We start from the raw sequence: 26966 nt of genomic DNA, 5'->3' as shown, positions 1-26966 counted from the left end.
AGTGTTCTGCCATGGCCAGCGAAGAGCCCAGATCTCAATCCCATAGAGCACGTCTGGGACCTGTTGGATCGGAGGGCTATGGCCATTCCCCCAGAAATGTCCAGGAAGTTGCAGGTGCCTTGGTGGAAGAGTGGGGTAACATCTCACAGCAAGAACGGGCAAATATGGTGCAGTCCATGAGGAGGAGATGCACTGCAGTACTTAATGCAGCTGGTGGCCACACCAGATACTGAATGTTAATTTTGATTTTGACCCCCCCTTTGTTCAGCGACACATTCAATTTCTGTTAGTCACATGTCTGTGGAACTTGTTCAGTTTATGTCTCAGTTGTTGAATCTTTTTATGTTCATACAAATATTTACACGTGTTATGTTTGCTGAAAATCAACGCAGTTGACAGTGAGAGTTTCTTTATGTCAGGGGGTTTGAGAGACAATAGACATTGTGTGACCTTACATCCCAAAAACAGAACATCCCAAAAACATTGTGATAAATAAACATAGGCTATATAATGTTTTGGGATAATGTGAAAACATAAACATTCAATAAAGTAAAGTAGGTACTTAGAAATCTAATCGTATGTCACATGCGCCGAATACCACAGTTGTAGACCTTACAGTGAAATGCTTGCTTACAAGCCCTAACCAACAATGCAGTTGACTAGTATTTACGTTGTAGAATAATAGTGAAGACATCAAAACTATTAAATAACACATGTAGTAACCAAAAAGGTGTTAAACAATTCAAAATATATTTTATATTTGAGATTCTTCAAAGTAGCCACCCTTTGCCTTGATGACAGCTTTGCACACTCTTGGCATTCTCTCCACCAGCTTCATGAGGCTGTCACCTGGAATGCATTTCAATTAACAGGTGTGCCTTATTAAAAGTTAATTTGTGGAATTACTTTCCTTAATGCGTTTGAGCCAGTTAGTTGTGTTGTGACAAGGTAGGGTTGGTATACAGAAGATAGCCTTATTTGGTAAAATACCAAGTCCATATTATGGCAAGAACAGCTCAAATAAGCAAAGAGAAACGACAGTCCATCATTACTTTAAGACATGAAGGTCAGTCAATTCGGGAAATGTCATGAACTTTGAACATTTCTTCATGTGCAGTCGCAAAAACCATCAAGCTCTAAGATGAAACTGTCTCTCATGAGGACCGCCACAGGAATGGAAGACCCAGAGTTACCTCTGCTGCAGAGCATAGGTTCATTAGTTAACTGCACCTCCGATTGCAGCCCAAATAAATGCTTCACAGAGTTCAAGTAACAGACACATCTCTAGATCAACTGTTCAGAGGAGACTGTGAATCAAGCCTTTATGGTCGAATACACAACTACGAAAGGACACCAATAAGAATAAGAGACTTGCTTGGGCCAAGAAATACGAGCAATGGACATTAGACCGGTGGAAATCTGTCCTTTGGTCTGATGAGTCCAAATGTTAGATTTTTGGTTTCCACCGCCGTGTCTTTGTGAGATGCAGAATAGGTGAATGGATGATCTCCGCATGTGTGGTTCCCACTGTTAAGCATGGAGGTGTGGGGGTGCTTTGCTGGTGACACTGTCAGTGATTTATTTAGAATTCAAGGAACGCTTAACCAGCATGGCTACCACAGCATTCTGAAGCGGTACACCATCCCATCTGGTTTGCGCTTAGTGGGACCATCATTTGTTTTTCAACAAATGAGATGGTTTGGGATGAGTCGGACCGCAGAGTGAAGGAAAAGCAGCTAACAAGTGCTCAGCATATGTGGGAACTCCTTCAAGACTGTTGGAAAAGCATTCCAGGTGAAGCTGGTTGAGAGAATGCCAAGAGTGTTCCTGGGTATTTTGATTAACAGCTGCATGAGAACTTTTTAAAGGAAGATAAGATATGTTCACCTCTCTCACTCTTTCTGTTGGTTTCAGTTTAGAAAGCTCATCATTTAGACAGATTTCAGATGAATTTTATGTTCAAGTGTTCAACAGTTTTTTAAATCATTCTCTTCAAAATGTTTCCAACTGTGTGACCTCAAGCACAGCAATGATGATGGTTCATGTGTGTAATAATATGTGAGTGGGTCCGGAAGGAGGCAATCATGTGTAGAGGCTTACTGACAAGAAGAAGACATTGTGTACCTTTGTCCGTGGGTCACAGTATAATTCCTTTCTCTCTGCCTCTCTTTGAAGGTCACTTAGCATTGGAAAAGAGCTACATGGCTGATCAGGTATAGAGAGGCTGTCAGGCCAGGGTAATTCAAATTACCAAATGTTTTGTCTATGGTGTGTTATCCCTTCGGGGGGGGGTGAGAGAAAAGGAAGGTTAGAGGGGGAATGAAGGAGGGAAAATTAGAGGATATGAAGATGAGAGTACGAGGGAGAAGAGAGGAGAGCGAAAGGGAGAAAATAAGAAAGGAGATTCTCTTCAGGGCTCGTCTGTGTTCTTGGACCAACTCAGTGGCCTTGTGGTTGGTGTCAGTTGCCTGCTTGTCACTCAGCATAAAGGAGATAGATAGGGGGTAATGCCCCTGCAATAGACTAGTGTACATCAAGCTGTCTCACGCTATAGAAAACGGAGATAGGCTCCTGCTCCTATAAGCTAAGGCTACTTTACTTACTTATGTTCTCTTAACTATGAAGTATTGCTGGTTGTCATCTGACGTCATGAGATGTCTTACCTAAAGCATCTTCAGAGAAGAGGAGGTTGTGCCAGTGCTTCCTTATTAAGGCATCTCTACTGAGGTACATCTCAGATGTTGAGTATGAAGCATTGTTAGTTGTTTCCTGCGTGATCATGTCTTGATTAGTGTGTATGTGTGCTACTGCATCCTCGAGACAGTATAAGTGGATCCTTTGTCAGACTGGGTTTAGGACAATGAGGTGGGAAAGGAGAGGATGTGAAGAGGATAGTGGGAGGGAGATGAGAGGAGAGCAAAAGGGAGAAAAGAGGAAAGGAGATTATCTTAAGCGCTTGACTATGTTCTCTGTGTGCAGTGTTTCCCCTATATTCATTTAGCAGCAGCGCACCGAATAGAATTGGTTGGCGATGTCATTAAGATCAAGAGATCAAATTAAACTGTCCTCGATTTTCTGATAAGTTTCAAAGGAAGAGAGAATATTCAAATGTTCATGCATTTGAGTAATTGTCCTTTAGATTTCCACCCAATTGGAGACAGATTTTCATGCGAATATAAAATAAATCTGCCTAAAAACTATGTGTGCATTTTCCCACCAGAGATGTGTTTCCATCAAATGTACTTGTTGCTCGGCGTGATGACGTAGTGCATTTAAAAATACATTCCCATGTACCGAATAAGTTAAATGGGTTTTCATCACATTTTCAACTCTACTGATTTTGTCACTAAAAGTGTAGCATTATAAAGCAAATGTGCCCACTCTGGTCTAGCGTACAGCTCGCAAATACAGTGTGGGTATAGCCTACATGATGAGATTATTATGGACAAAAGAGTAAGATTATTTTTATTTGTCAAACGGCAGCCAAGCATCCATCATCATGTCACCAGAATAAGACCCTTGTTGGGAAGGAGCATCAAACTCATCACCTTGCACTTTCACCAACCTGTGAAGTACAAAATGTATTTAATGCATAATACATTTTATTTACACAAACAGATCCCACTCGCATAAAAGGTTTGTATGGAAACCTAATTATAATCGTAAAAATGTTTCTCTAGGAAGACCCCACCCGTCTTACACTCCCCAATTCTACCTCTGCCATCGCTTTAAAAATGATTTTTTTAATACTTAGTTTTTATTGTAGGAACACAAAGAAAGTACAAATAAAGTCAAATAAAAGAACAAACAAAAAAAGATCTACAGTGCACTTCATCATATTAGTTACATAGACATCTTTGAATTAGACCTTTTCCAAGTACGAAATTTTTCCCAGTATTCTTGACCTCTCTCCTGTTGAGTTCTTAAAGCAAAGGTCTTACGCTCCATGTGGTGTATTTCTTCTACAATGTCTATCCATTGTGTCACTGTGGGAGGGTCTTTTTGTAGCCATTTCCTAGTGAAAGCCTTTTACTGGCTGCCAGTAGGACCTTCAAGAGGTACTTTTCTCTAGTGTGTAAGTTATCAGGTATTTCACCCATGTACAAAGAAATGAATGTTTGTTCTATGTCAAATCCCATTATTTTTCCAATGTTAGATCTTATTTCTCCCCAGTAAGTTTCGATTGCGGGTCTGCCACCACTTTTGAATAAAATCCTGAAGGAAACACTGGTGTGTTGAGTAAAAATCAGTGTATTGTATCATATTGTACAATAACTGATGAAACTAACACTGTAAAGTGTGAATGTTTTATCAGTGTTATTTCCTGATAGTTGCTGGTTGAAAATACACTCTACACAGTAGGGGTGTGAAATTGTGATCCTTAACGTTAAGAAAAATCCCTAACCAAAAAGTAAACCGCATATTGCGTCAATTTCCGTAACAACTAAGAGTGTTGAGACACTCTATGAGACACTCTATGAACAGTGTGACGTACAGGTATTGTGTGTGACTGTGTGAGAGCGAAGTGTTGCATCTCGCTTATCTCAATATCCTAGCCTATTCATTGATGATATGCCCTGCTTTACGGAAGTTGCGAAAAATTTCAAGCCAAGAAATTGCGGGACACACCATTCCATTGCTAGAGACGGCTTGTGATTGCCGATAAATGGGCCTAGTGCACGGTTCTGACTGTCTGCCTGGTGGCCGACCTGCCTATACTGTGCCACTCCCCTCTCCGTCCTTTGCTAGCTTGCAGTTTCCTGTGTGATCACGTCTTGATTGGTGTGTGTGTGCTACTGTGTCCTCAAGGCTGAGTATTTTTTCCCCCTGATTCTCTATATTGTTCTCCCAATCACACTCACAATCACTGCTACTGGAAAAGACTCCTCAGCCAGTCAGGACTGGTCAATTAAGACAATCTCATTACCAAACTGCCAATATCTGGTATTGTGTTTTCACTATTATGGTGCTGTGTTTCTAACAGGGTTGATTAGGACAGAAACACATGGTAACAACTGGGATTACAAATGTAAAAAAACTGGAGAGTGATGGCACTTTGTCAAAATGTAATTACAAACAGGGGAGTTTGAGCCATGAATGCTGATTGGCTGACAGCCATGGTATATCAGACCATATACTACAGGTATGACATTTATTTATTATTTTCACTGCTCTAATTACATTGGTAACCAGTTCCAGCAGCATCTGGTCTCCCATCCAGGGATCTACCAGGACCAACCCTGCTTAGCTTCAGAAGCCAGCCAGCGGTGGGATGCAGGGTGGTATGCTGCTGGCTGTAACACATCAACATGTGGATTAAGTCAAGGGGTATGAATACTTGACGGCACTGTATACAGTTGCTGCCAAATATATTGGCACCCTTGCCCTTTTCTTAAATAATTCTATATTTTCTACTAAAATAAGACATTTAACAACACTTTGTCTCCACACGTTATTGGATTTTCAACATTGCAGAACCAACTTAAGTTTACTATTTTCATTTAGAAAATAAAGACAAATGGCATGAACAAAATTATTGGCACCCCAGAGCTAGTACTTGGAAGCACAGCCTTTGGCCAGGATAACTGTAGCCACAAGGGGAAAGAGGATACCTAGTCAGATGCGCAACTGATCGCATTCAACCGAAATGTGTCTTCTGCATTTAACCCAACCCCTTTGAATCAGAGAGGTGTGGGGGGCTGCCTTAATGGACATCCACTTCATCAGCGCCCAGGGGTTAGTTGTTGGGGGTTAACTGCCTTGCTCAAGGGCAGAACAACAGATTTTTCCACCTTGCCGGCTCTGGGATTGGAAACAGCAACCTTTCGGTTACTAGCCCAACACTCTTAACCACTAGGCTACATGCCACCCTTGCTGAGCTTGCTGCACCTACTGGCAATTTGGCCGCTTTTCAGCAGCAAACTGCTCTAATTCTTCAATGTTTAATGGGTTCCCTCCACCAACTGCTGTTTTTAGCTCTCACCATAGGTTATGGATGTGATTCAGATCTGGACTCTTCTCTGACCACTCCAGAACAGTCCAATGTTCCTTCTTGAGACATTCCAGGGTGCTTTTGATGTTTGTTTAGGGTTGTTGTCCTGCTGGAAGGCCCACAACCTTTAACAGAGAGACAGATTTTGGACACATTGCGCTCTAAAACACCTTAATAATCAGCTGATCCCATGATGTCTTGCACACATTCAAAATCCCCAGTACCAGAGGCAGCAAAGCAACCCCACAGCGTTATCTAACCTTTCCCATGTTTGATTGTGGGCAGGGTGTTCTTTTCTTTGAATGCTTCATTTATTGATTGTATTTGGCAGCAACTGTATATAGGGTTCCCTGGAGATGCACTGTTGAGGCCATTTGCTTCACTAGGAGTTAAAGGAATAAGTAAGTTAAGATCTATTTCTATATGTATATCAAGTCTTTGTCTCTCTCTTGCAGGTGAGGGTGAGTCGTAATGCTGAGGCTGCGAAGAGGTGTTTGGCGACCATAGAGGAGTGTGCTCGTACCAGGGAGGGGAACCTGCTGGAGCTGGCTGTGGAGCCTGCCAGAGCTAGGTGAGGAACTAGTAAACTTCGCTAGTCCCGTGGTCAGAAACCCTGGGCCCATTGTCACTTTAAAGGAAACTTTGGCAGTATGGTTTGCATAAGTAAGCAAACAATATAATAGAATACCAGGTAAGTATAGGTGTAAACAGCACTGTAATATAAAGCGCTACCATGACGGATAAGTGGTTGTTTTTCCTACTAAAGATGAATGTACAGAATGTAAATCACTCTGGATTAGAGCATCTGATAAATTGACTAAAACGTAAATATGTCTAAATGAATTGCCCTTGAAGGAAATGTGTTTTGCACATGCATAAAAGACCTGTAACGTGAGCGCTGGGAGTCGGAAAGCAAGTTCAGGGAGTGCATAATTTAATAAACAAATGAACAAAACAAGTTACACAGACAACGCACAGACAGGAAACAGAAACAATGACATCTGGGGAAGGAACCAAAGGGAGTGACATATATAGCGCAGGTAATCAAGGAGGTGATGGAGTCCAGGTGAGTGTCAGTATGCACTGATGTGCGTAACGATGGTGACAGGTGTGCACCATAACGAGCAGCCTAGTGACCTAGAGGCCGGAGAGGGAGCAGACGTGATAAGATTGACTATTCATTATACCCAAAGTGGGAACATGATATGCCCAACAATAATACAAGCAATTCATCCAACTTTAGCTGAGTAAAATGTAAATGAATCTACACTGGTCTTGTGAATGACCACATATCCCTTCCTCCAAAGACACTCTGTTGCGAAGCATCATAAAGAACAGCTGGTTTGAAAGTTATTTATGTGGCAGGTACAGGAACAGGTACAGTTGAAGTCAGAAGTTTACATACACTTATATGTTTGAGTCATTAAAATGAGTTTTTCAACCACTCCACACATTTCTTGTTAATATACAGCGTGTGCAAATGAGGTAAGATTAGGGAGGTAATGCAATAAATAGGCCATATTGGAGAAGTGAAGTAATTACAATTTAGCAATTAAACACTGGAGTGCAAGTAAGAATACTCGGGTGCAAAGGAACAAAATAAAAAAAACAATATGGGGATGAGGTAGTTGGATGGGCTACTTACAAATAGGCTATGTACAGGTGCAATGATCTGTGAGCTGCTCTGACAGCTGTTGCTTAAAGTTAGTGAGGAGATATGAGTCTCCAGCTTCAGTGATTTTTGCAATTCGTTCCAGTTATTGGCAGCAGAGAACTGGAAGGAAAGGCGGCCAAAGGAGGAATTGGCTTTGGGGGTGACCAGTGAAATATACCTGCTGGAGCGCGTGCTACGGGTGGGTGATGCTATGGTGACCAGTGAGTTGAGATAAGGCGGAGCTTTACCGCGCAAAGACTTATAAATGACCTGGAGTCAGTGGGTTTGGTGGCGAATATGAAGCGAGTGTCAGCCAACTAGAGCATATAGGTCGCAGTGGTGGGTAGTATATGGGGCTTTGGTGACAAAACGGATGGCACTGTTGACACTGCATCCAATTTGTTGAGTAGAGTGTTGGAGGCTTTTTTGTAAATGACATCGCCGAAGTCAAGGATCGGTAGGATAGTCCGTTTTACGAGGGTATGTTTGGCAGCATGAGTGAAGGATGCATTGTTGCGAAATAGGAAGCCATTTCTAGATTTAATTTTGGATTGGAGATGTTTAATGTGAGTCTGGAAGGAGTGTTTACAGCCTAACCAGACACCTAGACATTTGTAATTGTCCACATTCTAAGTCAGAACTGTCCAGAGTAATGATGCTGGATGGGCGGGTAGGTGCAGGTAGCGATAGTGTGAACCGCTGGCCTATGACATTGGACTACACTACAACTCGTCTTGCGCTGCGCAGAATATCAGATCTCAACAATGATTAGAAAAGTGTTTAACATCACCATTAGACTACCACATCGTTATAATATAGATCTTTTCATAAGCGCAACGTGAGAGGTTGGAATATCGGACTGACAAACAAAAAAATCTAAATGGGTGGTGTTTGAATTTTTTGAGATGTGGGACATGATTGTTTGGTTGCGAGACAAAAGGGCCAAAATGCGGGACTGTCCTGCACAATCCAGGACTAGTGGTCACCCTACAAGTATGGAGTCCCACAAGGCTAGCCACCATAAAATCAAGCTGTAAAACAGATGGAAAAGTAAAGACGCTTTTCTTATCGTAGCGGATGGTGGCTAGTGTCGTATTGCACTTCATAGGACTTTTAAACCATTTAATTCAGCAGCAATTGCACACTTTAACTTGATTATACATGCAATTAAAAATAACATTTAACATACATTTTATTGCTGTATATGAAATCAAAGGAGACATGGGTATATTTGATGGAAAATGGGCTAAGTAAAAAATGACCCATTATTCCCTATGTAGTGCACTGCTTTTGGCTAGAGCCATATAGTATGTAAGATGGTAGTATTTCCTTTGCAGTCATTTATATGTGACGCTGCGCCATGGCAAAATCATTGCCGCCCAGGAAAGGCGGTAGAACTAATCAGTTGGACTGGCCTTTGGTTTCTATAGGCGGGCATGTTTTTTCACTGGACCTCCTATGTGTGCACATGCTTGTGCATTCCACATTTTTTAAAATGAGTGTTATACTTAAGCAATAAGGCCCGAGGAGGTGTTGTGGTATATGGCCAATAAACCACAGCTGAGGGATGTTCTTAAGCACGACACAACGCGGAGTGCCTGGACACAGCCCATAACTATGGTATAATGGCCATATGTCACGAACCCCCGAGGAGCCTTATTGCTATTGTAAACTGGTTACCAACGTAATTAGAGCAGTTAAACTAAACGTCTTGTCATACCCGTGGTATACGGTCTGATATACCATGGCTTTCAGCCAATCAGAATTCAGGGCTCAAACCAGCCAGTTTATAATAAAAACCATAGGCAGCTCGTGAGTTTCAAGTTTGGGAAAGCTTACAATTTACCCTACCATTTCTACCGATCTGTGTGCCAGTTCTAATAATTTATATATGCTCATTTTTGTGAAACTTTAATTTCAATGATAACGTTTTTGTTTCTCAAAATCATTGTCACGTGGTTCATCATAAAAATCTGAAGTAAAACGATAAAAATCGAAAAAGTTGAAATTCAACTAGGGTGAGAGCACCAGCTTCTGCCATATGGACACATATATACACGGATCTATTGGCGGCTAAAGAAATGAGTGCATAGAAGTCAGAGATATTCTATAGGCCAATGCAGCAGTAAACCCATAACATCATTGTCAACTAAGTAAAATACATAGACCTGAAGTAGAAAAATTAAAACAGTAGGAAATATTTCATTCATCTCTAGTCTGCTTGTCTGCCTCCCTTTCTATCTGTCTTGAACTGAGCTATTGCTAGTGAAGTGCAACATTATACCAAATCATCAACTGGGTCGTCCTAAAGCAGTACTGAGCCAATGTGCGGGGTACAGGTTAGTCGAGGTCATTTGTACATGTTGGTAGGAGTGAAGTGACTATGCATAGATAATAAACAGCGAGTAGCAGCAGTGTACAAAACAAATGGAGGGGGGGGGGGTGTCAGTGTAAATAGTCCGGGTGGCCATCTGATTAATTGTTCAGCAGTCTTATGGCTTGGGGGTAGAAGCTGTTAAGGAGCCTTTTGGTCTTAGACTACTGGGCCATACGCACTACCGTCTGTAACGCCTTACGGTCAGATGCCGAGCAGTTGCCATACCAGGCGGTGATGCAACCGGTCAGGATGCTCTCAATGGTGCAGCTGTTGAACTTTAAGGATCTGGGGACCCATACCAAATCTTTTCAGTCTCCTGAGGGGGAAAAGGTGTTGTCTCTGCCTCTTCACGACGGTTTTGGTGTGTTTGGACCATGATAGTTTGTTGGTGATGTGGACACCAAGGAACTTGAAACTCTCAACCCGCTCTAATACAGCCCCGTTGATGTTAATGGGGACCTGTTTGGCTCGCCTTTTCCTGTAGTCCACGATCATCTCCTTTGTCTTGTTCACATTGAGGGAGAGGTTGTTGTCCTGGCAACACACTGCCAGGTCTCTGACCTCCCTACGGGCTGTCTTGTCGTTGATCAGGCACTGCTGTGTCGTCAGCAATCTTAATGATGTTTGGAGTCGTGTTTGGGAGCACAGGAGGGGACTAAGTACACACTCCTAAGGGGCCCCAGTGTTGAGGATCAGCGTGGCAGATGTGTTGTTGCCTACCCTTACCACCTGGGGTGGACCGTCAGGAAGTCCAGGATCATGTTGCAGAGGGAGGTGTTTAGTCCCAGGGTCCTTAGCTTAGTGATGAACTTCATGGGCACTTTGGTGTTGAATGCTGAGCTGTAGTCAATGAACAGCATTCTCACATAGGTGTTCCTTTTGTCCAGGTGGGAAAGGGCAATTTGGAGTGCTATTGAGATTGCGTCATCTGTGGATCTGTTGGGGCGGTACGTGAAATGTAGTGGTTCTATGGTATCTGGGAGGATGTTGTTGATGTGAGCCCATGACCAGTCCTTCAAAGCACTTCATGGCTACCGACGTGAGTGCTATGGGACGGTAATCATTTAGGCAGGTTACCGTTGCTATCTTGGGCACAGGGATTATGGTGGTCTGCTTGAAACATGTTGGTATTACAGGCTCGGTCAGGGAGAGGTTGCAAATGTCAGTGAAGACACTTGCCAGTTGGTCCGCCATGCTTTGAGTACACATCCTGGTAATCCGCCTGGCCCCGCGGCTTTGTGAAAATGTACGTGTTTAAAGGGCTTGCTCACATCAGCTACCGAGAGTGTTATCACACAGTCGTCCAGAACAGCTGGTGCTGTCGTGCATGCTTCAGTGTTGCTTGCCTCGAAGTGAGCATAAAAGGAATTTAGCTTGTCTGGTAGGCTTGCGTCACTGGGCAGCTCGCGTCTGGGTTTCCCTTTGTAGTCTGTAATAGTTTTCAAGCCCTGCCATATCCGACGAGCGTCAGAGCCGGTGTAGTAGTATTCAATCTTAATCCTGTATTGACACTTTGCTTGTTTAGTGGTTCCTAGCAGGATTTCTTATAAACGTCCGGATTAGTGTCCCGCTCTTTGAAAGCGTTCTAGCTCGATGCGGATGTTGAAAGTAATCCATGGCTTCTGGTTGGGATATGTACGTACAGTCACTGCGGGGACGACGTCGTCGATGCACTTATTGATGAAGCCAGTGACTGAGGTGGTATACTTCTCAATGCCATTGGATGAATCCCGGAACATATTCCAGTCTGTGCTAGCAAAACAGTACTGTAGCATAGCATCCGTGTCATCTGACCACTTCCGTATCGAGCGAGTCACGGGCACTTCCTGCTTTAGTATTTGCTTGTAAGCAGGAATCAGGAGGATAGAATTATGGTCAGATTTGCCAAATGGAGGGCGAGGAAGAGCTTTGTATGCTTCTGTGTGTGGAGTAAAGGTGGTCTGGAATTTTTTTTCCCCTCTGGTTGCACATGTGACATACTGGTAAAAATTTGGTAAAAGGATTTAATTTTGCCTGCATTAAAGTCCCCGGCCACTAGGAGCGCCGCTTCTGGATGAGCATGTTCTTCTTTGCTTATAGCCTTATAGAGTTGGTTGAGTGTGGTCTTAGTGCCAGCATTGGTCTGTGGTGGTAACTAGATGGCTACGAATGATATAGATGAGAACTCTTGGTAGATAGCGTGGTCTACAACTTATCATAAGGTACTCTACCTCTGGCGAACAATACCTCAAGACTTCTTTAATATTAGACATCGCGCAACACCAATATCCCTTAATGACAAAGCGAAACTGTTTTTTAAAAATGTTTACAAAAAAACTGATATCACATTTACACAAGTATTCAGACCCTTTATTCACTACTTTGTTGAAACACCTTTGGCAGTGATTACAGCATCGAGTCTTCTTGGGTTTGACACTACAAGCTTGGCACACCTGTATTTGGACAGTTTCTTCCATTCTTCTCTGCAGATCCTTTCAAGCTCTGTCATGTTGGATGGGGAGCGTGGCTGCCCAGCTACTTTTGGGTCTCTCCAGAGATGTTCGATCGAGTTCAAGGGTCATGTGCTTAGGGTCGTTGTCCTCTTGGAAGGTGAACCTTCGCCCCCAGTCTGAGTCTCTGGAGCAGGTTTTCATCAAGGATCTCTCTGTTACTTTGCTCCGTTCATCTTTGCCTCGATCCTGACTAGTCTCCCAGTCCCTGTCGCTGAAAAACATCCCCACAGCATGATACTGCCACTACCATGCTTCACCATATGTGTGGTGCCAGGTTTCCTTCAGATGTGACGGTTGGCATTCAGGCCAAAGAGTTCAACCTTGGTTTCATCAGACCAGAGAATCTTGTTTCTCATGGTTTGAGAATTTTGAGGTTCCTTTTGTCAAACTCCAAGCGGGCTGTCATATGCCTTTTACTGAGGAGTGGCTTCCATCTGGCCACTCTACCATAAAGGCCTGATAGGTGGAGTGCTGCAGAGATGGTTGTCCTTCTGGAAGGTTCTCTCATTTCCACAGAGGAACTGTAGAACCATCGGATTCTTGGTTACCTCCCTGACCAAGGCCCTACTCCCCCGGTTGCTCAGTTTGGCTGGGCGGTCAGCTCTAGGAAGAGTCTTGGTGGTTCCAAACTTTAATGATGGAGGCCACTGTGTTCTTGGAGAACTTCAATGCTGGAGACATTTTTTGGTACCCGTCCACAGATCTTCCATCCTGTCTCGGGCGCTCTACAGACTATTTTTTTCGACCTCATAGCTTAGTTTTTGCTCTGACATGCACTGTCAACTGTGGGACCTTATATAGACAGATGTGTGCATTTCAAAATCATGTCAAATTAATTGAATTTACCACAGGTGGACTCCAATCGAGTTGTAGAAACATCTCAAGGAAGATCAATGGAAACAGGATGCACCTGACCTCAATTTTGATTCTCATAGCAAAAGGTCTTTTGTAAATAATTTTTTTCAGTTTTTTATTTGTAATGAATTTGCAAACATTTCTAAAAACTTGTTTTCGCTTTGTCACTATGGGGTATTGTGTGTAGATTGAGGACAATTTTTTATTTTATCAATTTTAAAATAAGGCTGTAAAATAACAAAATATGGAATTCTTTCTGTTCTTTCTGTAACTAAAGTTACTTTGAAAAAGTAGTTCACTACAATGCAAACTACTTTGTGAAAAATGATCATACCTAAATTTGAATTGTCATAGACTACAAATTGCAACAACAGATCTCTCTGGAGTCAGATGTTAACATAATCTGTAACTTAGCCCATTAAACACAAAAAAATGTTTAAAGTGAGAATTAGGCAGGTCTGATGCTGAATAAGAAAGAAAATGATTGCCTTCATTACCAATATTTTCTTTTTGCAAAAAAAGCTGTGTGTAGTTCCAGTAATTAGCCACAGCGCTACATGGCAAGAAAGTCATTAACAACTAAATACACTACCAAGATTTGAATTTAGTTCAACTTCTACCAAGCTACAGCAAAATGTTGTTAAATTACTTGTTGAACTACATGTAGTTCACTACTCCCCAGCACTGCGTATACAATCAGCTAAGAAATACATAACAGCATTTTTCTTTGAACCCAGGACTCCCCTGCGATCAGTGCAGTGCAATTGTTATTGAATGGACTATCCTGGTTAAATAAATACAGTAATCTGAAATGGCAGGGAGTATTGAAAGGAGAGCTTGTAAAAAACCCTGCTTATATATAGTGGGGTCCGGATCAGATCAAATCAAAGTTTATTAGTCATGTGCGCCGAATACAACAGGTGTAGTAGACCTTACAGTGAAATGCTTACTTACAGGCTCTAACCAACAGTGCGGAGAAAAAAAAGTTTGTGTGTGTTTGTGGGTAAGTAAAGAAATAAAACAACAGTAAAAATATATTTGAAAATAAGAGTAGCAAGGCTATATACAGACACCAGTTAGTCAGGCTTATTGAGGTAGTATGTACATGTGGGTGACTATGCATATATGATGAACAGAGAGTAGCAGTAGTGTAAAAATAGGGGTTGGTGGGTGGTAGGACACAGTGCAGATAGCCCGGTTAGCCAATGTGTGGGAGCACTGGTTAGTCGGGCCAATTGAGGTAGTATGTACATGATTCCTTGATTAAGATGAGAAAAAAGACTGTATAAAATAAATAATACAAATGCTGAGCTATATCGTATGCTCACATTAAAAAAAATATATATATATTTTACACTAATACAATTGTTCCGCTAAAGATATTTAGTTTAACAAGTAATAATAAAAAAATAGATGGCAAAATGATTGTCACCCCTGTTTTCAATACTCTAGCACCCCCCCCTTTGCGAAGATAATGACGCTGAGCCTTTTTCTAGAATGTTTTATGAGATTGGAGAACACATTGGGAGGGATCAGACCATTCCTCCATACAGAATCTTTCCAGATCCTTGATATTAATTGTCTGTGCTTATGGACTAGCCTCTTCAATTCAAACCACAGTGGGGTTCAATGGGGTTCAAGTCCAGAGACTGAGATTTCCATTGCAAAATCTTTATTTTTGTGGTCAATTAACCATTCTTTGTGGATTTGATTTGTGCTTGGGGTTATTGTCTTGTTGGAAGATCCACTTTTGGCCAAGTTTCGGGCTCCTACAGAGTGTTGTTGACCTTAACAAGGGCACCAGGACCAGAATAAATAGCTCAGTATTTATTTTAATTTTATTCAGCCTTTTTAGCTGATATTTTTCAAGGGATCCAATAATTCCAGGTCCCACTGTATGTGATTAAAAGAGAAGATTTGTTAAGACATGCTGTTGTGTATTCCCCAGATGTTCTGTAGGGGAGATAACGGATGCCATGAAGGCTGTGTTTGGGGAACATAAAGCCAGAATGCTGAGTGGAACCTATCGCAGAGAGTTTGGAGAGCATGAGGAGATCTCTACAGCACACAACCGGTAAAAGCAAAAGAGAATAATACTTCAAATTGTCTTCTCCTCTGCTCTGTTTTCAACCTCCTGAGTCTCACTATTGATATGATTTATTCATCTTCTCCCAGTGTGGTGGAGTTTAAGGAGCATGAGGGCAGAAACCCTCGTCTGCTGGTGGCCAAGATGGGCCAGGACGGCCATGACAGGGGGGGCAAAGGTCATCGCCACGGGATTTGCCGAGCTGGGATTCGAAGTCGACATCGGACCGCTTTTTCCAGGTGAACTTAGTAGATAGCTAGCTACTGGACTTGGGAAATGAATACTCTTTCAATTCTCTTCAGGTCTTCATAGAACTCCAGGACAGCATGTGGAGATCAACCGAGGCAGGGATTCAAACCAAAGCAGATAAACAACCTGTGTACTGCGACTAAGCCGTTAACAGCGAATGTGATCTCTGGCATTGTCTGGGAAGTTGCCTTTATATTTAAATCTGTTGTTTTGCATAGGTTGTTAATTTGCTTTGGATTGAATCCTGGCCTCAATGTCATTTTATTCATAACTTAACTAATTCTTACAGGTTAAGGCAGTCAATCACATATCAGCTACAATGATCACGCTATGGAACTCAGTGTGCTAACAATGGACCTCTAATGCAGCAATGTTAACATGTGCAGACATACCACATAACACTCGTACGTGGAAAAAGGTGGAGACTACAAAAAAAAAGTATAACTAAAGAAAACAAGTGGTTGATATCAGAAATCACCACTATTCCTTTTTTTGTATTTACCATACCTCGGTAAAGCCTCCTTTCAAATTGTTAAAGCTGTAATTCATCTGTGTCTGTGAGTCCTTCTGGTCCACTCCATGGAAGGCAAATACAACCAAAACATTCCCTACATAGGCATACCAACTTCAAAGCTGCATACCGGCCTGTTAAGCTACCGTTTCACCACTGTTTTCACAGTAAGGCTAATCTCAGTCTTATGTTCTGTTATTGGTGCTCTAGTAGCTACTTCCCCTTAGGTAGACCTACTGTACCCTATACTCCTGAGTTTCATTAGCAGGCAGCAGTCTCAACCTCTCTCTCCTAATCCCTCTCGCCTATCTCTCTCCTCTAGCCCCTCTTACCCTCTCTCCCAGTCCAGGAAGAGATGGGGGGGATAGAGATGCATATGGGCTAGTCAGGTGAACGCTGATGCCACCCCTAGATAAACAGTGCCCTCTTTGCCAAAGGCAGGGGCATGATGCAGCTTAGCCTATACGGTAGAACGAGTATATAGCCTCTGTGGCCATTTCTGTAGCTTACAGGGCAACCAAATTTATGACAATTTCATGAGAGACACTATTTACATCATGCGTGTTTCCTATCAAATGGCCTAAATGGTATTTATCAAATAAAAATGTGCTTTGATGTGAATATGAATTAACATGTTAACAAACACAACATATCCTAAAAACAGGATGGGTTAAAGAAAAATTTACAATCGCCTATGGAATGAAATTAGGCTACTCACGACTGTTGTCTGGGAGTTTCCCTTAGTGGGCTAAATTGTCATGATAATTAGCGGTTGGTCAATTTCTGATATGATCACGGAGAAGAAGAAAATACGAACTGCATTTTCCAAGATAACGCAATGCCTGATCATTTTGTGGGGCTGAAATAGGCAACGTGTGAGTTTCATCTTTGGGGAAGCTAAGAATTTATCCTACCATTTCTACCAATCTGCGTGCCACTTATGATTTAAACTCAGCTTATTATTAGTGGTGGTCAGATATCAGACATCCCCAAATTCGCACTAGGTAGCCTACTTTATGCATGCTCAGGCACTCGGTCAACATTAACAGCACAGAGAAACAAACCATACACACGCTCACATGGAGTGCTCCAAACAAAAGACAATGAAAACATTTATAAAACTCGTAAATTATGACATGAAATAAACCGAAACAACAATTCCACTCCGAGAATGAGAATGGTAAATAACTAATTAATACATGCATTAACAGGAATTTATGTAACCAAATGACAGGGAAGGTAAATAACTAATTAATACATGCATTAACAGGATTTTATGTAACCAAATGCGTGCAACTGAAATGGGTCTTCCACATTTAACCCAACTCCTCTGAATCAGAGAGGTGTGGGGGGCTGCCTTAAATCGACATCCACGTCTTCGACACCCGGGGAACAGTGGGTTAACTGCCTTGCTCAGGGGCAGAACGACACATTTTTACCTTCCCTGTCATTTGGTTACATAAATTCCTGTTAATGCATATATTAATGAGTTATTTACCATTCTCATTCTCGGAGTGGAATTGTAAGCCTGCTCACTTGTGATTTGAAACAATCAACAGCAATTTCTTTTTAAGAAGCTAATGATCCTCTGTGGCTAAGTATTTTAAATTATTTTATTTATTTAAGGCAGGATTAATTTTATGAATTTGGTAAATGTATTTCAATTTACGTTAGGATGTGCCGCCTATGATATTCAGAATCATCAAAATGATTTCTCTTTGTCAGGTATCAGGACTATAAAGCCAGTGCAACTGCCTGTTTTACTAATGGTAGGCTACCACATGGATAGGCATTCATTAAAGTGCATTGTTGGCTGACACTGTATAGCCTAGGCTACTATTCTACTTTGTGAGGATAGGAGGAGGGTGTACATTTTTTTTGTCTCGCCTAGGGCGTCATATCAGCAAGGACCGTGTCTGCGAGCAATACATCAAAAGTAAAATATAAACAAACAGGCATTACAAATGGCTAAGTGGCGTTTCAAAATATTCCAACCTCTTGCGGTATGGAAATTGCGTATATTGCAATTTCGCTTAAAATTTGGTTAGTTAGCCCTATGTCAAACACACACTCCTCACTGGTGGCAACAATCATGGTTACTTTGAGTCATATGTCAGCATCACTATTGATCCAACACCTCAGGACTTCAGCCCGAGTACACACACACACACGCTCTCTCTCTCTCTCACACACACACACACACACACACACACACACACACACACACACACACACACACACACACACAGGGAGAGCTAGAGTTACATGTCACTTTCTTTATATTATCAGCTTTCATTTTCTCTAGCTTCTCTGATAATTTTTTTACATTTGGTGCACAAGGACTCTTTTGAAAATAATAGTATGAATATTGTCAAGCAACACGTGACCCAATCCCTCAGTGATGATAATGTCCACTATTGTCCTATGGCTGTATCTCTTCTCTTCTCAATCATGTGTTTTGTATTCCACATTCCATTCAGGCCAGACCTGGGCCGTCTCAGTCTTGAAATGGGACGGTAGTAGGGTGGGCATTATTGGGATATCTAATGATATCATATATGGTTAGTGTAACGGCCGTTGGTGGAAGAAGGTGAGGACCAAGGTGCAGCGTGGTACTTGTTCATCTTTATTTATGAATTGAACACTGAATGAAAAAACAACAAAAGAGAATGAACGAAACAGTTCTGTCTGGTACAGAATACAAAAACAGAAAACAACTACCCACAAACACAGGTGGAAACAGGTTACCTAAGTATGGTTCTCAATCAGAGACAACGATTGACAGCTGCCTCTGATTGGGAACCATACCAGATCAAACACAGAAATACATCACACAGAACAAAACATAGAAATGAAAAACGTAGAATGCCCACCCCAATTCACAACTTAACCAAACCAAAATAGAGACATAAAAAAGGAACTAAGGTCAGGACGTGACAGTTAGACCTTTTGTGCCCATTTGATTGCATTTTCTGGACTTTTCTGGCCATTTCCCCCCATTTTTTCCCTCAGACCTCATTAATGTATAGGTTATAGGCATTGAGCTAAAGGGTAGAGCTGCCTCTTTTAAGGAGCGGGGCTCTAACCCATAAGCTAATAAGAAATCCCGCTATGCCCGTCCGACAAACCATCAAACAGGCATAAAAAAAACATTAAAAAAGCATCGAATCGTACTACACTAAGATCGAATCGTACTACACCGGCTCCGACACTCGTCAGATGTGGCAGGGCTTGCAAACTATTACAGACTACAAAGGGAAGCACAGCCAAGAGCTGCCTAGTGACACAAGCGCTAAATTACTTCTATGCTTGCTTCGAGGCAAGTAACACTGAAATATGCATGAGAGCATCAGCTGTTCCGGACGACTGTTCCGGCTGCTCTCCGCAGCCGATGAGAGTAAGACCTTTAAACAGGTCAACATTCACAAGGCCGCAGAGCCAGACGGATTATCAGGACATGTACTCCGAGCATGCGCTAATCAACTTGAAGTGTTTTCATTGACATTTTCAACCTATCCCTGTCTGAGTCTGTAATACCAACATGTTTCAAGCAGACCACCATAGTCCCTGTGCCCAAGAACACTTAGGTAACTTACCTAAATGACTACCGACCCCTTATCAAGTGCTTTGAAAAGCTGGTCATGGCTCACATCAACACCATTATCCCAGAAACCCTAGACCAACTCCAATTTGCATACCGCCCCAACAGATCCACAGAGTATGCACACCACACTATCCTTTCACACCTGGACAAAAGGAACACCTATGTGAGAATGCTATTCATTGACTACAGCTTCATCATAGTGCCCTCAAAGCTCATCCCTAAGCTAAGGACCCTGGGACTAAACATCTCCCTCTGCAACTGGATCCTGGACTTGCTGACGGGCCACCCCCAGGTGGTAAGGGTAGGCAACAACACATCCACCACGCTGATCCTCAACACAGGGGCCCCTCAGGGGTGCATGCATCCCTGTTCACTCATGACTGCACGGCCAGGCACGACAACCCAAAACAGCATCATTAAGTTTGCAGATGACACAACAGTGGTAGGCCTGATCATCGTCAACGACAAGACAGCCTATAGGGAGGAGGTCAGAGACCTGGCCGTGTGGTGCAAGGACAACAACCTCTCCCTCAACATGATCAAGACGAAGGAGATGATTGTGGACTACAGGAAAAGGAGGACCGAGCACGCCCCCATTCTCATCGACGGGGCTGCAGTGGAGCAGGTTGAGAGCTTCAAGTTCCTTGGCGTCCACATCGCCAACAAACTAACATGGTAAAAGCACACCAAGACTGTCGTGAAGAGGGCACGACAAAACCTATTCCCCCTCAGGAGACTGAAAAGAGTTTGCTTGGGTCCTCAGATCCTCAAAAGGTTCTACAGCTGCACCATCGAGAGCATCCTGACGGGTTGCATCACTGCCTGGTATGGCAACTGCTCAGCCTCTGACCGCGAGGCACTACAGAGGGTAGTGCGTACGGCCCAGTACATCACCAGGGCCAAGCTTCCTGCCATCCAGGACCTCTATATCAGGCGGTGTCAGAGGAAGGCCGTACAAATTGTTTTAAGGACTCCAGCCACCCTAGTCATACACCTCTCTCTGCTACCTCGCGGCAAGCTGTACCGGAGCACCAAGTCTAGGTCCAAGAGGCTTCCAAACAGCTTCTACCCCCAAGCCATAAGTCTCCTGAACATCTTATCAAATGGCTACCCAGACTATTTGCATTGCCCCCCTTACGCTGCTGCCACTCTCTGTTATTATCTATGCATAGTCACTTTAATAACTCTACCTACATGTACATACAGTGGGGCAAAAAAGTATTTAGTCAGCCACCAATTGTGCAAGTTCTCCCACTTAAAAAGATGAGAGGCCTATAATTTTCATCATAGGTACACTTCAAGTATGACAGACAAAATGAGAAAAAAATCCAGAAAATCACCTTGTAGGATTTTTTATGAATTTATTTGCAAATTATGGTGGAAAATAAGTATCGAGGGAAAGATGAATGAAGCAAAGTACAGAGAGATCCTTGATGAAAACTTGCTCCAGAGCACTCAGAACATCAGACTGGTGCGACGGTTCACATTCCAACAGGACAACGACCCTAAGCACACAGCCAAGACAACGCAGGAATGGCTTCGGGACAAGTCTCTGAATGTCCTTGAGTGGCCCAGCCAGAGCCCGGACTTGAACCCAATCGAACATCTCTGGAGAGACCTGAAAATAGCTGTGCAGCTACGCTCCCCATCCAAACTGACAGAGCTTGAGAGAATCTGCAGAGAAGAATGGGAGAAACTCCCCAAATACAGGTGTGCCAAGCTTGTAGCGTCATACCCAAGAAGACTCAAGACTGTAATGTGCTTCAACAAAGTACTGAGTAAAGGTTCTGAATGGTTACGTTCTGGTTACGCAAACAACTATTTAAAAAACGATTTATTCCAATAAGGCTGTAATGTAACAAAAGGTGTAAAACAGTCAAGGAGTCTGAATACTTCCCGAATGCGCTCTATAGCGTAGCTTACAGTGATTGGAATTCATCGTTTTTGTCATCTTTTAGTTGTCACTGTAATTGAATAAGCATAGTTGATTTGATGACGTTGAAATGAAGCTGGAATAGTGGAGGCAGCTCCTGTTTTCATGCGACTTGTATAACTCTCCGGTGTTCTAAATCAATAGTTGTTTAGTAGTCTAAAGATGTCGGAAACATTAGCTTGATGGACTATGCTGTAGGTCATACAACAGTTTGTCACATGCGATATGTTTTGTGGACTCCACCTGACATATGTTGCTCTTCGGTTTTATGAGCCGCTGTGTCTTATTGTCTCGGCCTTAGGCCTATATATTATGGTGCCAAGGCATATGAACTAACAGGTTATAGAGCAAACAACACAATTATCACAACACATACAATAGGTTGTAATTGGTCTTTTTCTCCTAGGCTTGGCTCGCCCAGTGATTTTACCCACGCACCGTTACTGTTCTCATAACTATTTTTACTTTCACTCTTCATTATCATGTGTGACATTGTGAATCCTAACAGACCCTTTATCTCCAGAACTTGCCCTCAGACAAATAGTAATGACTAAATTCAATATAGATCATGGAAACCAGAATGAATCCTAACTGGAGAAACACAAGAGCAGCTCTGACTACATGCTTAAATCACTCATTGTGTCATATGGGTTAGAGATTTTCCTGATTCTCTGTTCTCAAGCTCTCAAATTGGAGACTCTAACTGATGAGGGAAGGTCAGAGGTTTGCTCAAGCAGATCAGATCAGACATAATACATAGTGGACCGTTGCTGGCTACATTACGCATTTAGTCAGATAGCCTTTTGCCTTTATGTACAGTCTTTTGTAATATCTTTATCTTATTAAAAAGCCCATCTGCTGGAGCTTTCAACCGGCTTATTGGAATAAGAGTTGAGTGCTATGGAGACTGATTATACCCGCTGACTGTGGTTGACTTGCTTAAGCTCACATCTCTGCTCTCAACAACATAAAGCTCAACAGCTCTTTCTTTCCCTCTGTCCATCCCCACTAAACCACAGTCAATCACCATCCAGAAACAACACCTAGCCCTCAGGGATTACCACTAACCCATACACTTGGTACCCCAAGGCACTTCTGTAACTTGATCTGAACATTTTGGAATCAACTATTATAAGAGTGTGAGGTGGAGGCGGAGCTACTAGAATATTGGTTATTCCTACCCATTCATTTCAAGTACCTAGGAGGTAGGAGCTAGGGGTTATTTCTGTACAGGGCCACAGTAGCAGAATGGTTGTGTATTTTGTCTAAGGATGAACTCCATGTTTTCCTCTACATCTTTTCATGCCTGGAGTCCGTCTATCACAGATAGCTATCATAGACAAGTGTATTTTTCGACATGTGATTCTGCCCTGAGGTTCACTGACATGGGTAATGAAATAAATAATCAAGTGTTTATCTTTAAACTGAGGCTCTCCCTTTTATCAGTGTTGTGGTCTTTCTCTCTGTCTCATACACACACTCACTCTTTTTCTTTCATTCTCTCTAGTGTAATTATATGTAGGATTAGAACTGTGTTTAAAAAATAAATACAATTATTTAACCTTTGTTTATCCAGCTGAGTCCATTAAGAACAAATTCTTAATTATATTGACTGCTTGGTGTTGACAAAAGCCCTGATAGTAATGTAAAGTAAATCCTCATGAAGCCGTGGCCAGTGAAGCATGTCTTATGAAAAGCTTAGGAAAGCTTACAACAGTCAATATTCCTAATACCAGCCATTTGATGTCACGTTCTCAGGTGCTGTCTTGGTATTGATCTGCCTTCACATGATAAATCTGTCTCTTCCAGTTGGCTGGCTGGCTGACAGGGTGAGACTGGAGGATGGTAGAGGAAAGTGAGGAAATTCATGGTGAGACTGCAAAATTGCCTTCAGTTGACAGCTGAGCGAAGGAGGGGATGGGAGGGTTAGGAAGGTTGAGAAGGACAGTAGTGGGTGATGGTTGAGGGAAGGAGGAGTGAATGTTGGGTGAGGGTGGTGGATAAATGGGTGAGGGAGTCATGGGGCTTTCATTATATAAAATATGTTTTAGTCACAGCACCAGCCAAGCATGTCTTTATGTTTTAAACAGTCGACATTCATATTAACAGCCATTTGGTGCCACATTCTCAGAGGCTGACTTGGTATTGATCTGCCTTCACATGATATATCTGGTCTTTCCGGGTAAAAGAGTCATGATGCAGGAGAGTGAGATAGGTTACAGCTGAATGGAGGAAGGGGTCAGGAGTGTTTGAGGCCTAATTGAAGAAGGGGTGAGATACGGGAGGGGGTAAGTTGTGAAGAATGGTTAAGGGGTGACAGTTGTGTGAGGAGTAAGATAGAGTGAGTGTTGCAAAAGGGGTCTTACAGTATATAATGCCTGTTGTTCTAGTCAGAGCAGCATGACTACCCAGTGTGAGACCAGGGTGCTTCTTCTCATTATGATTTCCATGCTATGTATTCCTCCACGCAGGGCCTGAGAGGAGAACAGCATGAGAGCCGCATGATGGGGGGGATTTCTCTGCTCTGAAGGTGACTGTTTTTATTTGAAAGAAATGGCTGCAATCTCCATGACACTACGGCTCCATCTCAATAGTCTACAGTGGATTCCTCTCCATGACATTATGGCTGCATCTCAGTGGTCTATAGTGGATTCCTCTTCATGACACTGCGGCTCCATCTTAATAGTCTATCGTGGATTCCTCTCCTTGTGGATTTCTCTCTTCTTCAGGAATTTGCTGTCACAAAATCTGTCTCAAGCCATACATTGCCTACATTGCTGATCTGCCATAAAAGCAGTGACAGTGCTATGTATAATTTCCCCCTTTTAGTCTGTCCTTGTAAGATGACTTCAGTCACCCTAAGCACACCCTCACTTCATAAGCCTGAGATAAACAGTGTCGTATAAACACATTTTCCCACAGAAAGTGTTGTTCATTGTTATAGATTTCACATTGAGATGAAACATAGCACATTTAAGTGGTATGCAAGGCTGAGGGGATAGCCAGTGAGAGGAAAGTGACAGTTAGGGAGTGGCTGTTGGAGAGAGTGGCAATCATCTTCCTCTGTGTGAATAATAACTGCTACTCTCCCCAGTCAGCCAGCTCAACAGCCGTGTGAAACCTTACCATGTCATTGCTTGGACACATCCAGATCACTAAATAATGGATGGTCATGTCTTTAGCAAGACAAGATGCTTTCAATCACTTCAAGATACTTTTTATTGACGAGCCGTGGTAGAAAGGTAACAGGGTTTTTCTTAAAATGCCCAGCGACAGTAACAGAGGAAGAGAGAGGCCCAACTCGGCAGAAAATCTGTCTCCCTCCAGCAGGTGGTGTTTTTCATTGTTTCAACCAACATGCAAGGAGTTTTTGTATGGAGGTCAATGTGAAAGTGTGGAATTTGGTCAACATAAAAGTTAATGGCTTATTTTCTATCTGAGGTTTATTTGATTGAATATTCAAAATAGGTTTACAATAATGAGATATATCCACCAATCCAAATAAAGGGTACATGGGAGCTACACTAGACTGCCCCCCATGCCACTTTGTGGACAACGACTCCCATTGTTAGGGCAGAGAGACATGTATGTATCTTGTCAGTATAGCCATCATTTTTGACAGTAATAATGGTTGAGTGGGAGGATGACATCACTTCTTCTCCAAAGACTGAAATATTTCCCCCATCTTTTTCGATGTTGTGTGAATGTTTCTCTTAAAGAGTTAAAGAGCAGTTTTCAGTTAGACAGTATTCCATATCCATTTAATTGAGCCTCTCCAGGCATTTGTTTCTAAGTAATGTTGGCTCCTGTTTTTGTCTTCCTGAAACATGTCAATGGCACCTCTTGATTAAATTAATGAGCTTCTCACCGAATTAAAAATCAAAATTAATCACACCAATTAGCACCTTCCCATAATTCCTCTCCAGTTGGCACCAATGTAGTCTTGCTTGCCAGACACATGGTGGCCGTAGAGAATAGCACATATGCTCCCAATCAAATATTGCAACTGTCGTTTTACGATATTTTCCCCCCTCTATTTTAGTCCGGTCTTTGACGTATGACGTACGCCATCCAGAGAGGATTGTGGCTAGTGAGCAGTAGACATACATCCGTGTCAACAGTTATAGAGACAACCTTCAATTGTTGAAATGAATGGTTCCGTCAAGTGAAAAATGTGCCTTCTGAAACTTCAATCTGATCTCCCTTTTTAAAATCTTTGTAGGCATGACAGAAAAAAGGTTCTAAAATAAATGAGTTTCAGGTTTTTTTTAAAAGAAGAGAAGAAGTAGCTGTATCAATTAAAGAAACCTTGCGCGTGTGCGTAGTTTACAATATATTTTTCAAATGTTTTATACATTTTTCAAATGGAAACAGAATGTATTTGATTGAAAATATATGTTAGAGACAAAGAATGTCCTTGGTCAGAAAGAATAATCATCACTCCACAAATGTATTTTTCTGTAATGAAAAATGTATTTCTGATCATTTGCTTTGAGTAGTAAAAGGAAAAGAAAGCTACATCAGAGAAACACAACAGATTGAAATAAATGACTGTTTGAATTGCTTCTGCATCAATTATGCAAATATCAACCAATCTGCCTGTCTGAATAAATACTTCTCTAACCATTATATTCAGAGCATCAATGATCATCAGTTTCATTGAACAGCTAGAGGTGTTATGAACCATTAACTTTGTCCATTAGATAATATTGTAAATATAATCAGTAGGGCCCACACTGAGCCAATAATTTATCAATAAATTGACTGTCCTCCTCTCGCTGTATCATTGTCTGTCTCTGTAGGAGCATGTATACATGTTTTGTAGGGTAAAGGTAGACTCAGCGAAATGATGTAGAAAGTAAACAGCGTAGTGGGTCAACTAATAGCGTTGAAGATTGAGGCTCAACTTCTCCGCTGTTTTGGTCACGTGGCTACCACGACGTGAACCGTGTGAAGTGAACCCGCGCTCATCTCAATATCTGCGGTTCTGCTCGTTGCACCGTTTTTCTCTGAGTCTACCTTTAAATGTGGACGTAGTCTGGGGTTTGAAAGTTTAAACACTGCTTGGGTCTAGATTATTGTCAGCAATAGTTTAAAAAAAATCAAACGTGGGCATTATAGGGAATACAAGCGGTTCGCAGTCAAACAGAACGTCACATTCCACACAATTGAACACAAACAGGTAGACAGGTTTTTGTTATGGCTTTGCTGTA

The 26966-nt window shown here is 42.1% G+C and overlaps 1 protein-coding gene across 1 annotated transcript; it reads left to right on the top strand.

Annotated features, from left to right (window-relative positions):
• Positions 1–2201: 2201 nt before the first annotated feature.
• LOC112218109 (methylmalonyl-CoA mutase, mitochondrial-like) lies at positions 2202–15959 on the top strand. Its single transcript, XM_024378706.2, has 4 exons — positions 2202–2213; positions 6448–6563; positions 15319–15444; positions 15546–15959. Exons 1-4 carry the CDS (start codon positions 2202–2204, stop codon positions 15697–15699), a joined length of 408 nt encoding a protein of 135 aa, XP_024234474.2. The 3' UTR covers positions 15700–15959.
• Positions 15960–26966: the final 11007 nt, after the last annotated feature.

This window comes from Oncorhynchus tshawytscha, linkage group LG18 (assembly GCF_018296145.1).
Source record: "Oncorhynchus tshawytscha isolate Ot180627B linkage group LG18, Otsh_v2.0, whole genome shotgun sequence".
Taxonomy (NCBI): Eukaryota; Metazoa; Chordata; class Actinopteri; order Salmoniformes; family Salmonidae; genus Oncorhynchus; species Oncorhynchus tshawytscha.
The sequence above is the reverse complement of the archived record's forward strand: the minus strand, read 5'-3'. Positions and strand labels throughout refer to the sequence as shown.